General features: G+C 36.2%; 1 protein-coding gene and 1 long non-coding RNA gene across 4 annotated transcripts in view; one reads left to right on the forward strand and one right to left on the reverse strand.

Moving 5' to 3' along the window:
* Positions 1-2,712: 2,712 nt before the first annotated feature.
* The window catches only part of LOC123849618 (uncharacterized), a 150,005-nt gene continuing 135,769 nt past the window's right edge, over positions 2,713-16,948 (reverse strand). The window contains exon 4 of the long non-coding RNA XR_006792114.3: positions 2,713-16,741. This is a non-coding gene — a long non-coding RNA (uncharacterized LOC123849618). The remainder of the gene's footprint in view (positions 16,742-16,948) is intronic.
* The window catches only part of ERCC6L2 (ERCC excision repair 6 like 2), a 131,852-nt gene continuing 131,038 nt past the window's right edge, over positions 16,135-16,948 (forward strand). Inside the window, exon 1 of one of the 3 annotated variants that reach the window (XM_064579485.1) lies at positions 16,135-16,253. Coding sequence is in view for 1 of the 3 variants with exons in the window: in XM_045882363.3 (XP_045738319.1) it covers positions 16,854-16,899 (46 nt within the window). In the remaining 2 variants the exon portion in view is untranslated. Of the gene's footprint in view, positions 16,254-16,493; positions 16,593-16,736; positions 16,900-16,948 lie in introns of those variants that run through there. The other 2 variants (XM_045882365.3, XM_045882363.3) reach the window with 2 other exon arrangements.

Raw genomic sequence — 16,948 nt, forward strand, 5'->3', positions numbered from 1 at the left:
TATTTCAGTCTTCTTTTTTTAGTCAAAATTAGCTAAATGTCAATTTTGTTGATTTTTTTTTTAAAGAACTAACTCTTGGTTTCATTTCCTCTATTGTTTTTCTATTCTCTATATCTGCTCTAATCTTTGTTACTTCCTTCCTTTTGCTGGCTTTGGGTTTAATTTGTTCTTCTTGTTTTAGTTCCTTAAATTGTAAAGTTAGGCTGTTGATTTGAGATCTCTCGTCTTTAATATGTGTACAGCGATAAACTTCCTCCTTGGCACTACTTTTGCTGCATCCCATAAGTTTATGTTGTGTTTTTGTTTTCCTTTTTCTCAAGATATTTTCAATTTCTCTTATGATTTCTTCTTTGACCTATGGGTTATGTAAGAGTTTGTTGTTTAACGTCTATATATTTATGAATTTTATAGTTTCCCCTCCTGGTGTTGATTTCTTGTTTCATTTCATTATGATTGGAAAAGACACTTTGTATGGTTTCAGTCTTTTAAAAATTTATTAAGACTTCTTTTGTGGCCTAACATATGGTCTATCCTGGAGAATATTCCTTGTGTACTTGAGAAAAATGTGTATTATGCTGTTGCTGGAAGGAGAGTTCTATATATGTCTGTTAGGTCCAATTTGTCCACAGTGTTGTTCAAGTGCACTCTTTTCTTATTGATTTTCCATCTGGTTGTTTCATCCATTATTGAAAGTGGTGTCCGAAAGTCCCCTACTATTATTGTGCTCAAGAGTTGTTTTTTTCTTATTTAAAGAGGGTGTTTGTGTAGCAAAGTTTCTGAGGCCTTAAATGGTAGAGGGTTTTTTTATTTTTTTTATTGCACTCTCTTCTTTAAACGACAGTCTGGATAAGTGTGCAAAATACTAGTTTTGGAGATTTTCCTCCCCTTCAGTATTAAAAATATATATACAACTCAGTTGTCCTCTTGCAGAAGTTTTTGAAGTGTCTAAAATGAATATTATCTATTCATATGCGAGTGATCTGCTATCTCTCTCTGGAAGTTTTATTTTGATATTCTTAAATTTTACTATAATGGGTCTGAGTATAAAAATTATTCCAATAATATCAATCTGTGTTAATTAACTGTGTGGGAGTCTATGCAATCTTCATTTTAGCTAACAATTTTGGAGAGGTTGTTGACTTTGAATTTTATGAGAGCAGGGACCATGTCTTTGTGGTTTATGGGTATATCTTCAGTGCCTAGCAAGGTTTCTGACATATGCTAGGTATTCTAAATAAATATTTGTTGAATGAATGACTAAATAAATAGGCACTAAGGGGACTGCCGACCTTTCTAAGATACTATAAAATTTATTAATATTTCTTTTGTCATTTCTCTCAATAGCTAGAGAATTTTTTTAAAGATTTTTATTATTTTTAAAATTTATTTGAGAGAGAGAGAGAGAAGGAATGGGGGGAGCAGCAGAGGGAGAGGGACAAGCAGACTCATGCTAAGCATGGAGCCTGGCACGAGGCTCAATCTCACAACCCTGAGATCATGACCTGAGCTGAAATCAAGAGTTGGGCGCTCAACTGACTGAGCCACTCACATGCCCCAATAGCTAGAGAATTTATATGGCAGAAAAGAAATAGGCATTTAATAGAATTTAAGATTAAACTGAGTTAGTCCATTAAAATGGCCTGTGGATTATATATGATATAAAAAAATACATAGGAAAAGAATCATGCAGGTTATCATTGGTTTGTATATTTATATCTGGAGCCTGAAAGATATTAGTTTCAGTAGAAAATGAAGGAACCCTTTGTACATGTCATTTATCACATTATACAGCCCTTTCTCCTCTATTAAACTGTGACCAGCTTGGAGGGATGACCTGTTTTGAATAATGTAGATGATAAGATTTGTACTATACTCCTTTAGACTAGTAATATTTGTCACCATATAATAGTTAAAATTCCTAAAAGTGGAAAGAAGTGGTAGTTTTCTTTTTTCCTTCAAGAATATCCACTTAGGATGTAAGGTACACCATGGTGATAATAGTTAATAATACCATATTGTATATTTGAAAGTTGCTAAAAGGGTAGATCTTAGAAGCTTTCATCACAAGAAAAAATTTTTTTAGCTACGTATGATGACAGATGTTAACCATACTGTGGCGATCATTTCACAATATATACAAATATTGAGTCACTATGTTGTACACCTGAAACTAATAGAATGTTATGTCAATTATATCTCAATAAACAAAAAAAGAATATCCATGCATATGAATAAAAAACCTAAGTTTTTTAAGAAGTGGAAGAGAGAATGGGGACTTTCTTTGCTTAAATCACCTTTGTTTTGGTTATAGGCTTATTTTGCTTAGTCAAATAATTTTTTTCTAATAATAACCATGTATGAACCCACAATCATATTCTCTGCTTCTCCTAATTGCCATCCAAAATAATAGCAATAATGTCCCACTTTACCAGATATGTAAATTGTCACTTAGGAACTGATACAATCTTTCTTGAAGAAAAGCAATAAAAAAGTTGATAGGAAAAAAAAGATAGATCTTGTCACGATTGTGAATATGGCAAGACTCAGGACAATTCACAGCCACAAGAGGCATTATTGTGACAACAATGATAAATGCAAGAAGACCTTAAGAAAATGCAATTATTGCAGGCTGTTAGATACTGAGAATCTGTTTGTAAAAATGACCTATATAAATAACAGTAAGAAAAATAAAGCCCATGTTTTTCTACAGAAATTGAATATCAAATTCTTGAAATGTGAGAAGGTGCTAACAGTCTTGAAAATATGAATTCTTTGGGTTTTTCATTTCTACTGTGCAAAAGTGGTATGGAATATTTCAACCAGTCTGTCAAATAATCTATGCATAAATTGGAGAGAGCAGTTCCCCTGAAAGAGTTGCTTTATATTAACAAAAATAGTATCAAATTTAAAAATAAACTCATTTAACTTTTACATGCTTTTCATATTTCCCTGTTTTAATTAATTCTTAGAGTTAATTTCTTACTAACCACACACTGTCAATCCCAGATCATGCCATCTCATTCAAATATATTGATGAATATAGGGCAATGTGATAAAATGATACTTATGAAGGAAGCACAACATTATATTTGCTTTCAGAATAAACTCCCATTCAAGTTTGCACATCCTGTAATGACCACAGAATTCCCTTTTAACTGTTTCATGGTTCCTAAGGTGTCACTCCCTTCAGGAACATATTTGAAAAGTAAAACTTTGGCAACCATCTTTATTAAGTACATAAGCATACTTTTAAAAATGTGATTTTTACCACTTTAAACTATGTATATTGATTCTCTTTTGAAACAGTTACCTTGTTTAAAGAATTTAAGCAGGGGCGCCTGGGTGGCTCAGTCGTTAAGCATCTGCCTTCAGCTCAGATCATGATCCCAAGGTCCTGGGATCAAGTCCCACACTGGGCTTCCTGCTCAGTGGGAAGCCTGCTTCTCCCTGCTTCTCCCTGCTTCTCCCTGCTTCTCCCTGCTTCTCCCTGCTCGTGTCCCCTCTCTTGCTCTCTCTCTCTCTCTGTCAAATAAATAAATAAAATATTAAGAAAAAAATAAAGAATTTAAGCAATGAAAATCCGGGTAAAGTCACAAATAATGAAGTGATGTGGTCTTAAAATAACTTAGGGAAAAGTTATCTTTTACAGAAATCACATCGAATTTTAGCCTTGAAATGGACCCTACAAATCATGTAATCTGAAAACATTTTTCACCCTAGGGTAAAGATTGGAAACATTTTCAACCTACAATTTTTAATGTAAGCCAGATATTTAAAATTTCTATCTTGCTTAATGAAAGTAAATCTACAGTTTTTGCATTATCTAGATGTTATTCAAATGTAATTCCCATTACTTTAACTGGAATCTTTTGGGAAAAAAGATTCTATTATGAATATGTAATGGATTTTTTAGAGTTTACTTAATTCCTTGGAAAAATATATCTTCATTAGTACTTTTCTAGTTGGGCAAAATATTTTTCTATGGTATTTCTCTCAGCTAATTTTCTATGCTGCCACACTTTTGAGTAAATGAGTGAAGGGAGATAGTCCAAGTATTAATGAAATCTCTTATTAATATATAATGTCCTTCTTTGTCTCTTGTAACTTATTTGATTTTAAGCCTAGTTTGTCTGATATTAGCATAACCCCACCTTCACCAACCTTTTGTTTACTGTTTGCATGGAATATCTTTTTCTACCCTTTCACTTTTAACCTATCTGTGTCTTTGAATATCACATGAGTCTCTTGTAGACAGCATATGGTTGGTTCATGTGTTTTTCTCCATTCTGCCAATCTCTGTCTTTTAATTGGAGTTTAATTCACTTACATTTAAAATAATTACTAACAAGGAGGGACTTATTCTTCCATTGTGCTATTTATTTTCTACATGCCTATAGCTCTTTTTGTCCCTCATTTCCTGCATTACTGTTTTTTTTTGTGTGTGTGTTTAAATGATTTTTTGGGGGGGTGTGCCATGGACAAATGGGATGTAAGAACTAAGGAGGGTAGGGACACCTGGGTGGCTCAGTCATTAAGTGTCTGTCTTTGGCTCAGATCGTGATCCCAGAGTCCTGGGATCCAGCCCGACATTGGGCTCCTTGCATGGTGGGAAGCCTGCTTCTCCCTCTCCCACTCCCCCTGCTTGTGTTCCTGCTCTTGCTATCTCTCTCTCTGTCAAATAAATAAATAAAATCTTAAAAAAAAAAAGATATATATTTTTTTGTAATGAAATGTTTAAATTCCTTTCTCGTATCCTTTTGTGTATATTCTACAGCTATTTTCTTTGGTGGTCACTACATTTAACATCCTTAAGTTATAACACTTTAATTTGAATTTATACCAGCTTAATTTCAATAATATAAACAACTCTGCTCCTTTATAGCTTTGTCCACACTCCTGTTTTTTTGATGTCACAAAATTATACATTTAAACATTGTGTGCTCACACACATAAGTAATTCTTTTAAATGAATTAGTCTTCTAAATTACATAGAAAACACAACTTGGACGTACAAACAAAGGTTACAGTAATACTAGCTTTTATAACTAATGATTTTTTCTTTAAATGTATTAGTTTCCTCAATCACATAGAAAACAAACAAAACATAGTTATAAACCATTGTTACAATAATACCTGCTTTTATAATTTCCCCTGTATACACCTTTATTGATATCTTTATTTTGCCATAAACATTTGAGTTACTGTTCTATGACCTTTCATTTTATCTTGCAAGATTCCATTAAGCATTTATAGTAGGGCAGGTCTAGTGGTTATGAACCAGCTTTTGTTTATCTGGGATTGTCATAATTTCTCCCTCATTTTTGAAGGACAGTTTTGGCAGTTTTTATTGACAGGTTTTTGTTTTGTTTTTTTCTTTTTGCACTTTGAATATATGGGCTCATTGTCTTCTGGCCTCCAAACTTTCTGATGAGAAATCTGCTAATAATCTTGAGGATCGCTTGTATGTGATGATTTACTTCTCTCTTGTTGCTTTCAAGATTCTCTTTATCTTTGGCTTTTGAAAGTTTGATTATAATGTGTCTTGGTATGGGTCTCTTTGAGTTCATCTTCTTAGAATGTTTATATTCATGTTTTTCATCAAATTTGGGACATTTCCAACCATTATTTCTTTAAATATTCTCTCTGCCCTTTTTCTCTCTCACTCTTCTCCTTCTGGGACTCCCACCATGTGTATGCTGGTCCATTTTATTGTGTCCCCAGGCCCCTTAGGCTCTGCTCAATTTTCTTCAATCTTTTTTCTTTCTGTTCCTCAGCCTTAATAATTTCCATTCTCCTATCTACAAGTTCACTTATTCTTCTGCCTGCTCAAATCTGCTTTTGAATTCTTCTGGTGAGTTTTTTATTTTAGTTATTGTGCTTTTCAGCTCCAGCGTTTCATTTTGCATTTTCTTTTTAGGTTTTCTATCTCTTTAATTTCTATTTTGTTCAGACATCATTTTTTTTGACTTTCTCCATATCTTCCTATAGTTCTTTGAGCAATTTTAAAGACAGTTTTTAAAAAGTCTTTATCTAGTGTATCTGCCATTAATTCTTTTTCAGGTACAGTTACTGCAGATTTATTTTTTCTTTTGAATGGTGATACTTTCCTGTTTCTTTGTATGTCTTGTGATCTTTTTGGTTGGACATTGGACATTTGAATTTAATAATGTAGTAACTCTAAGGATATCTGATTCTTACCTTCACCAGGATTTGCTGTTTTTGTTATTGTTTTTTTTGTTGTTGTAGGCTGTCTCTGTGTCTAGGATCAACTTGTGTAAATGCAATGTTTTCTTGGGTCTCTTCTGAGCCTTTCCCTGGGCATGTGTGGTCACTTTCTAATTTTCCTCATGTATGCAGTTTTTTTCAAATGTCCTACTCTTTACTGTCTGGCTCCCAAAAGAAAAAAAGGCAAAAAAAAAAATGAAGCAGGGGGAAAAGGGTGGCTGGCCCTTTAAATACCCTGGCTATCACTTCAGCCAGAGAGGGAGGGGCTTGCACAATGGGGGTAGGTGCAACAATGGCTGCTTCTTCTTTGTGCTTCTGTGATTGGTTGGAAGCAGTAATCGGCAATCAGAACACAGATTCTTTTTGTCCACTCTAGTTCCCACAGCTTTGTGCAAGCTGCTTGAGAAACACATGCACAACTACCAATTAGTGGCTGGGGGTGGTGAATGGGTTGCTGCTACTGTGCTACGATCTGAAATTGACCAAAATTAACCACAATTCACTGTCCCAAGTCTTCCCCTTGGAAGATGCAAGCGCTCAACAAACTAGAGTTCCAAAATAGTTACATTAGACAGATTCTGCCAGTTCAGTTATTGCCTAGCTGGGGGGACAGATTCCGGGTGCTTCCTACTCCACCATCAACTCAGAATCTTCTCCTAAATAATAGCAGTTTTGATTCTTCCTAATATCTATAATTTATATCTAGTTTTCTTTTATTATTGAAATGACTAGGATCAATGTTGAACAGATGTGGTGATAAGAGATATCTTTGTGTTCATGGTTTTAAAAGGAATGTGTGTACCATTTTGCCATTTAGTGTTTCCTACAGGTTTGGAATAAGGAAGTTTACTTCTATTGCTATCTTGCCAATATTTGGTTGAATATTATAAAATTATTTTTCCATCTCTTGAGATGATCTTAGAATTTTTCTCCTTTAATCTATTAATCAATTACACTACTAGATTTTCCAATTTGAAACTATACTTGCATTCCTGAGATAAACTTAACTTGGTCATGATGCATTATTATTATTGTTGTTGTTATTCAAAGTTAGACTTGATTCACTAGTATTTCGTTTTGAATTTTTGCATCAGTCATGATAACTACAGTTGGCTTGTAATTTTCAATTGTCATACTGTCCTTATTAGATTTTGCTGTCTAGATTTCACTAAGTCGATAAAATAGGTTGGAGAGTTTTTCTTCTATTCTCTGGAAGAGTTTATATAATACTGAATATATCTATTCCCTTGAATATTTGGTAGAATTTGCCTATCTAGCCATGTGGATCTGGTCTTTCCTTGGACGGGCATTTTCAACTACTGACTTAAGTTATTTCTTAACAGTTATAATTTCATTCAGGGCCTCTTTTCCTTTTTGACATATTTTTAAGGAAATATACCTTTAAAATTTTGGCATGAAATTGCTTAGAGTATACTCCCATATTTTTCTACTCTTTGAATTGGCTTTAGTTTTGCCCTATTTTTCATTCCTAATGTTTATTTGTATTTTTTCCTCTTTTTTTTGATGCATTTTACCAGTGGTTTGCCTACTTTATTTTTCTTTTCAGAGTTAACTTTTCACTTTATTACTGCTATTGTATTTTGTGTTACTCTTTCATTAATTTCTGTTCATTATTTTTCTTCTATTTTCTTTAGGACTAGTTGTTCTGGAAGTATAGATCATTCAGCTTTTCTTCTTTCTCAGTATAAGCATTTTCTTACTCCCTAAGTACTAATTTCTTACTAACTTTGATGTGCAGTATTTCTATTATTATTCAGTCCTAATGGATGTTGAAACAACAGAACCCATTAGATGAAATTAGAATAGAAATTCATTTATTTGCTGTACTCTTCATTCAAACCCACTTTAAGGGCTAGTTTTTCTCTATAACCTTAAAAGGAAATTAGGCAAGATCACATAAGTCTTCTTGGTCTTTCTCAATAAAAAATCTTGTGGTCACTTTTAGCGACTAGACAAATAAGCAGAAAGTCTCTGTTTAGCAGTTAAGTCAACTGTGATATTAAAATTAAGATTTCTACCCTCATTCAAACTTAAAGTTCTTCCTCTACCAGAGCTCCTATCTGCTACAGGTGGTGAAGTGAGAAAAGTAAGTATGACTGCTTCTTTTATTAGAATTATGTCTCTGCCTTCCTCCCCTACTTACTAGGCTGCTTCTGACTTTTCCAGGATTAATCTTGGGAAAAGGAGATAAAGTAAGGAACAGGAAAGGTCTTACTTAACTATAATGTAGTTGCATAGACTGTCCTTAAACATCTTTCACAGGGTGCTTTCCTGTGGTCTTCAGTCAGTACTTTACCCCTAGGCATCCAGCTATCCAGATCCCTGATTAGGGTCATCTTGAAGTCACTGCTGGCTTCCTCTCACCTAAGACCCACATCTGCTCCAGGGGAAATGTGCATCCTTTTGTCATCTTTTGTGCGGTGGCCCCCAATGCATCAACTTTTCTTACTCAACTTCAGAGCAGTTAGCCAGCCGTAGTACTTGTCCTTCAGATTTCTAAGGTTTGAGGCAAATGGTCCACCATGTCCCACAAATTCCAGGGGATGCATATTAAACTTTCCAAGTGATCCCTCTAAAGCCTCTTGCTTGTCTTGAAGTGTGGGATTTAGCACTATAATAGCCTTATAAATCTCTTCTTCTAATCTCCCATTCCCATCCTCTAATCCCTCTCAGCCAGCCCTGTTATATCCTCAATGTAGATGAGGAGTTAGGATCATAAAATCTATGTTGGTGACTTCCTTTGGAAATATTATACAGAAGACTATCTTACATTAAAACATGAGGTTTGCCATTTTAGGACTTCAAGCTGAAAGAGCCTAAAAACATATTTTTAACTCTGCTTCACAATTATTTTCTAATTTCCATCATGATTTTTTAAAACTCTGACCCCTAAGTTATTTAGAAGTGTTTCTAAATTTCCAAATATATAATCTTTTAAACATAATTTTAAAATGTTGACTTCTAACTTAATTCATGGGATCAGGGAACATGATCTGTATGAATCAGATTGCTGGAAAGCTGTTGAGAATTGCTTTATGACACAATTCATGGTCAATTTTTTTTTTTTAAAGATTTTATTTATTTATTCATGAGAGACACAGAGAGAGAGGCAGAGGGAGAAGCAGGCTCCCAAGGAGCAGGGAGCCCGATGCGGGACTCGATCCCAGGACTCCGGGATCATGACCTGAGCCGAAGGCAGACGCTTCACCATCTGAGCCACCCAGGCGCCCCTCATGGTCAATTTTTATGAATGTTTCCTATTTGCTTGTGAAGATGTTTATTCTCTAACAATAGAATGGAGTATTCTATACACGTCTACTAGATCAAGATTGCTAATTGTGTGGCTCAATTCTACTTTTCTTAGTCTTACAATTACTGTGAAGAATATTAAAAATTCCTACCATGTTTGTGGACTTATCATTTACCCCTTGAAATTCTGACAACTTTCATATATTTGGAACTGTTAATAGCGTTGATAAATTGAAAACTTTTTACCTCCCTGGCAACCTAAGACTTTTATCATTTACGTGGTTAATTTCTTTACATTCACTGCATTTTACATTAAATCTTGTTTTGTCTGATGTTTATATTCTTAGCATTTTTATTAAGAACTTACACATTCCTTTAATATTCCATTTACATATACTCTGACACTTAATGTGAATACTTTGCTTAGTAAAAGTTATCTCTACTCTTCTCTTTTCCAACAGAAATATCTCAAATACCTTAAAGTCTTCCACTATTATCACATTTTTAAGTTATTTCTGTCCAGTGTTTTAATTTTCCTTTATTTTTTACATATCCAAATTATATCATCATTGTTATAGTTTTATACAGTCAATGGTTATTCATTTTGTTAATCATTCTTACATTTCAGATCATTTCACTTTTTTTTTTAGTTCAAAATCCTTAAAAAGGTCTTGTCATGAGAGTCCACTGGTGTTATGTTTTTAGTTTTGTCTGAAAATATTCTTATTTTGCTCTTATTATAGTTTAGCTGATTATAAAATTTTAGGTTGATAGTTATTTTCTTTGCACTTGGAAGTTACTATTCCATTGTCTTCTGACTTTCTTGTTACTATTAACTGTTGTCAGTTAACTTTTATCAGTTAAATTGTCATTCTATTCCACATAGGTAATCTGTCTTTTCTAATGGCTGCTTTCAAGATTCTTTGTTGCTTCTGTAATTTTACTTCAACGTGTCTAAATACTGATATATATATTATATATTACTATTTTATTATTTTTAATTATTTTAATTTAATTTAATTAATTAATTAATTAATTAATTTTTATTTATTTATTTTTAAAGATTTTATTTATTTATTTGACAGAGAGAGAGACAGCGAGAGCAGGAACACAAGCAGGGGGAGTGGGAGAGGGAGAAGCAGGCTTGCCGCTGAGCAGGGAGCCCGATGTGGGACTCGATCCCAGGACCCTGGGATCATGACCTGAGCTGAAGGCAGACACTTAACGACTGAGCCACCCAGGCGCCCTTTAATTTTATTTTAATTATTTTTTTGTATTACAATCAATTCACTATGATTCCTGAATCTGAGATTTCATTTTTCATTTCTTTCAACATTTTTTTCCCCCTCAGCCTCCCTATTCATTACTTCCGGAAATTCAATTCTACCTTCCATTTCTCTTAACCTTTCTTTTATATTTCCATCCACTTGACTGTTTTTTTAATAAAAGATTTTATTTCTTTATTTGTCATAGATCGAGAAAGAGAGGAAGAGAGAACAAGCAGGGGGGAAGCGGCAGGTAGAGGGAGAAGCAGGCTTCCTGCTGAGCAAGGAGCCTGATGTGGGACTTGATCCCAGGACCCTGGGATCATGACCTGAGCTGAAGGCGGACACTTAACCAACTGAGCCACCCAGGCTTCCCTCCACTTGACTTTCTGCTCTGCAGTTGGAGTCATTTCTTTAGATCTTTCAGTTCATGAGTTCTCTATTAGGGCGTGTTTAATCTGCTGTTTAACTTACCATAGAGTTTTTAATTTCAGTAATTAAAGTTTTCATTTCCAGAAGTTCTGGTTCTTTTAACAAATCTATTTGCTGTTTTCTGACAGTGCCTTTTTTCTTTCCATGTTTTCAGTTTCAAAATATATCAGTAAATATTTTAACTACACACCAACACTTGTATCTAATACTTCTGTTAACTGAAATCACTAAGAGTCTATTTCTCTTGCATGTTTTCCCTGCTGGCTTTTGTTCATGGTGGCTTGTTTTATGCATTTTTTTTTTTTTTTTTTTTTTTACAGTTTGGGAATTATGAACTGTTTGGGATTTATCTCTGGAAACTTTGAGGAATCTTTGTTTTAACATGTTTTCCTTTAGAGAAGATGAGCTTGCTTCCTTCTTCCAACCTGGATGCAATTAACCTGACACTACATTATGTTATCTTGGCTTGGGGTTTCCTAGGTCATACGGGTTATGTGAATTCAAATCCTAAATCCATTTGGGGATATGGCAGTGGTTTCAAAATGTCAAAGGAAATAGACACACATACATACATACACACACACACACACACACAAACACACACACACACAACCCGGCCCAAAGAGCCCATGCCATGACAGACAAGTCTCTCTTCTTCATCCTCCCCCTTTTCTGCTTTCCAGATTTTCTTCTACCCAGTAATTTCACTGAGGGTGTTGCCTTTCAGGGTTTCTGATTTCAAATGAGGGTCTCAGTTCCAAATCGTGACCTTGTAAGAGCTTCACACCATGTCTTCTGTCCCCATAAGACAGATAAACTCAGACCTTTCTGTAACTGAGATGGGCAAATGCCTCCGGTACAGCAGTGGCATAAGTGCCAACTTAGTAAGCTGGTTTTCAGTTTCCTCCTTATTTTTGGCCTATGAGTATTTTACCTTTTTTTTTTTTTTCTCAGCAATGCATTTTGGGTGTTTTTATAATAGTATTTCAACCTGCAGGTCTTGGTGTTTTGTTGCAGAATTTTTAGGCTTATTACATGACATGAGATATGGAATAGTACAAGAAATAGAATCATAGGTTTTAATTTTTCAAATTTAAAAATATCTTCTATGAAATAGTATTTTTATACACCTATCATATTGGAACAAGAATGAAGAATCGTATTCTAATCCTGATTTTGTTATTTGCTATTTGTGACCTTGGTAAAATAAGCTAACATTTCTCAAACTATCTTATTATCTTTAAGTTAGAGCATTGGATCGAGGACCTCTGAGATTTCTTCAATGAGTCTATTAAGTAAAAATGGCATTGGTGAAGGTTCAAGATGTAATAGTCATCACATTCCTAGCACTAACCTGCCATTCACTATGTATCTTTCACTACACTTGGCTCAAGTTTTAAATTGTCCTTTTGTTGACCCAGGTTTTTTTTTTTTTTTTTTTTTTATTGTAGTAAAAACACACACACACAGAAAACTAACCTTCTTAATCATTTTTAAGTGTACAGTTCAGAAATGTTAAGTATATTCATATTGTTGAATAATGTTGCCTTTTAAACTCTATAGATTACTTTTTTTTTTTAAAGATTTTATTTATTTATTTGAGACAGAGAGAATGAGAGACAGAGAGCATGAGAGGGAGGAGGGTCAGAGGGAGAAGCAGACTCCCTGCCGAGCAGGGAGCCTGATGCGGGACTCGATCCCGGGACTCCAGGATCATGACCTGAGCCGAAGGCAGTCGCTTAACCAACTGAGCCAATCTATAGATTACTTATTGATAAAGGACACATCTATTTCTACCATGTTTACCTTGCTCTTACTCATCTATTCTTCCTTTCTTTCCCTTGACACAGAGGCTGGGACATTTTATCAAGGGAGGAATGCTACAACCTAAAATCATCTAACTAAGAAATTTTCAAAGTTCAAAGTTCTCATATTGCTATGATCCGAATGTTCATGTCCCCTCAAAATTAATATGCTGAAATCCTAGTGCCCAAAGTGATGACATACACACATGTGGAGCCCTCATGAATAAAATTAGTACTCTTAAAGACATACCACAGAGTTCCCTCGCCCCTTCCACTGTATGACGACATACCAAGGTGCCAGTTATGAATCAGGAAGAGGGGTCTCACCAGAACACAACCATGCTGATGCCTTGATCTTGGATTCCCCAGCCTCTAGAACTGTGAGAAATAGATTTCTGTTGTTTATAAGCTACCCAATCTGTGGTATTACTATAGCAGGCCAAATGAACTGAAATACACACCTATTTTTTTTTTTTCTTGAGCTTTTCTGCTGAATTAACACACAACTTTGGAGGTCTATGAACCACATATAGGTATATATTTAATTTTTGTATTGCAAACACAAAAAAATTTCTTTGATAAAATATTAGAATCATTTTTCTCAAGGGTCTCTTTGATATTCAAGTAATATTCTTTAGAAATGTCTATGCTATCATCCTCTGTGTTTCTTCTCTTTTTGTGGTTTTAATAAGTTTAATTTTGCTAGCTCCTCCTTTGCCAATGGTTTTGCACATGTTCTAGTTATCCAAGATCATTTATATTGACTTTAGGAATTCCCAAATATTTTGCAAGACTTTCAAATTCACTTTGCAGTGGTTAGCATTACAGTATTAGATGTGTACAACATCGGCACCTAGACAAGGATGTCCTTGCAATGGCCTTAGACAAAAACTACTGTTAGTGGGGGAAGGAATGTTTAAGGATATCTAATTTTGTGAGGCATCTAATTCACTAACACATATTTTTATGTCATGATTTTTTCTGCTTCACTATGCATCATAAACATGGTGGTGAGGTTAAATAATTAATACTCAGAAATTAAGGCCCCCTCCTCCTCTGTTAGTCACCAGTATTCCTTCAACCAGATGACCTCTTTCATTTAAATAAAAATTTACTTCTGATTTTGTTTGATCACTTCTATTTAGATGTCAGACCTTAAGGATCAAGGTCTTGGGGTGCCTAGGTGGCTCAGTCAGTTAAGTGTCTGCCTTTGGCTCAGGGTGCCAGGCTCCCTGCTAAGTGGGGAGCCTGCTTCTTCCTCTCCCTCTGCCCCCTCACCTCATGCTCTCTCTCTCTCTCTCAAAAAAAAAAAAAAAAAAAACTTAAAAAAAAAAAATCAAGGTCTTAAATTATTAGACCTCTGGAAAAATAAGACAATATTACACAACTAGTTATTTTAGTGTGTGTGGGGGGGAACAATCAAACTTTTCTGGTAGTTGTAAAAAGAAAAAAGTAAGCTTGGTTGAAATTTCCAATTGCCATTAATTTTGGAGACAATGTGAAAAGAATTTAAGTAAAAAAGATATATTTCATCAATTCCAAGAAGCAGATTTTTTCCCCCACATTTAAAAATTTCCAGTATCAGGATGCATGTTAAAAATCAAGAGTTACAATTTACATAATGAGCAGCTTTTTTCTTTTTTTCAGCTGTACCTAAATAATATGCCTTACAATCCATGGTGCTTTAAGTTAGAATGTAGTCTAAAATTCTAATCTAAGTAATAATGTACTACCAACTACTAGCCAAAATATTAAAATGAAGCAATGGTTATGTAGAATGCAACTTTCAAGTGGATGCATTCCATCGATAACAACAGTAATAGCAATCCACATATTCCTTCCTATGGCAGGTACTGTTTTAGATGTTTTACTTAACCTATTTAATACTTACAACAACACTTTTTCATGTAGGTTACTGTAACTTGCCATGGGTTGTTGTCATGGGTGAGGACACTTAAGCAATGAGGTTAAATGACATAACTTCTCAACCATGTGTGAGGGCCAACATCTCACACATAGTGAGTAAATTAGATGTTTTTCTTAGATACAAAGTTTCTACCTGTTGGTAAACAGAAATAAGGGCTACTCTAGATGAAGGATTTTATGAAAACATATTGCTAATTGTTAGTATCTCTCAAAGTATAGATACCTCTTGGCAGCAAACAAACATAGCTTTCCTCATTTAGACCCTTGGGTAGGTAGAATAATGAGCCCCTAAAGATGTTTACATCCTAATCCTTGGAATTCATGAATATATTACTTTAGCTGGCAAAGGGACTTTGCTGATATAATTGAGGGTACAGACCTTCAAATGGGAAGATTATCCTGCATTATTCAGGTAGACCCAATCTGATCATAAGATCAAAGAATCTTACCCAGCTGCAATCTGAGGAAGATGTGACTATGGAAGGCTCAGAGAGAGGCAACAACTCTGACTTTGAAGACAGAAGGAAGGTGGCCATGAGCCGAGGAATGTGTAGAAAGGCAAGCAAACGGATTCTGGAGAGCCTCCAGAAAAGAATGTAGCCCAGCTGATTCCTTGATTTTAGCCTAATGAGACCCAAGGAAGAATTCTGACTTACAGAACCGTACAATAATAAATTTGTGGTATTCCTAATACTCTTGTGCTGTTCTAAGCCTCTAAAATTTGTGGTAATTTGTTACAGCAGCAATAGGAAACCAATGCAGGCCCATTCAAGCAAATCTAGTTCAATGAAATATCCTACAGTATATGAAAACATTTTAACATGTGCAGAAACCATTTTTTTTTCGATGAATCAACGTGTAAGGTCTGGCAAAGTATTAGAAAAGTAGTATCCATTAACTTGTGAGTAGTGTGTTGTTCTGATGATGCTTTAACAAAAACAGCCCGACTGCCTGCTTGGTGTTTTCCCATAATGCCTCACAAACCATTCTAACTGTGGATGGTACACGGACACTTTAAATTTTCATAGTATTTTTACCTTTATCTTCTATTTACGGCATGTATTGCTGGTTTGTACTCACAAGAGTTATTTTTGACTATATTTTAGTGTGTGACCACTAAGTTTACTCAGTCTCCCGCGAGTGTCGTGACGCGTTGGCTTCCGGGCGGGTGTCCCACCCCGCTGAGCGCTCCAGGAGGGAGTCACTCGCCTCAAGTTCCTGGGCATGCGCTACACGAGGAACACGAGGAAGTACTAGATATAAGCCAGCAGCAGGCCGCGATCGCGGACACGGTCTCCAGCTGTAAGTCAGCCCTTAAGGACTGCCGCAGGTGCGAGCCCACGGGTATCTTCAGATCCCTCTGTTGTCCGTAAGACGCGCAACCGGCAGGCAGGCGATATCAAACTTCGCGATACTTGCAACGGTCGCGGACCTTTGTGTTAACCCGCTTCCCGGGGCCAAGAAGGCAGGAAGACTGCTCCGCCCATGTGAACCAAGATTTTGTTATCGCGAGACCGCAATGACAGTTCAGGGGCCCGATCTCGCGGGATTTTCCGAGCCAGGGCTGAAAGTTGCAGGGGAAGGTAGAGGTAGGGCCAACTCTGAAAGGGAGGGTCAGGGGTCCACTTGCCCGCTTGCTTTCTCCCCCGGCGGAACGCGAGATGACTAGGTGAGCGCCGCCTTGCCAGCCTCCACAGCGCTCTCCAGCTCTGCCGCTGTCTGGGACGCCGCCTCCCCTCTCCCTGGACCCTGTCGGGCTCCACCTGTGTTCCCTCTCGTCCGCTGGCGTCGCGCTTCAGGGGGGCGATGTACGAAGGGCTGCAGGAAGTGGCGTTGGCCTCAGTCTTCCCGCCCGCCGCCTCCTCCAGGTCCTCGGCCGCCTGCCGAGTATTGTACGCAACCAGGCTGCCCGGCCCCTCCCCCTGGCCGGATGGATCCCTCTGCCCCCAAGCCTCGCGCGGAAACCGCCGGCAAAGGTACAAGCTCGGAGCTCGCTTCTCAGCCTAGGCACCTGTCTTTACTGCG

Source organism: Mirounga angustirostris, unplaced genomic scaffold, assembly GCF_029215605.1.
Source record: "Mirounga angustirostris isolate CCGP_5_RB_7025 unplaced genomic scaffold, mMirAng1.0.hap1 SCAF_15, whole genome shotgun sequence".
Classification (NCBI taxonomy): Eukaryota; Metazoa; Chordata; class Mammalia; order Carnivora; family Phocidae; genus Mirounga; species Mirounga angustirostris.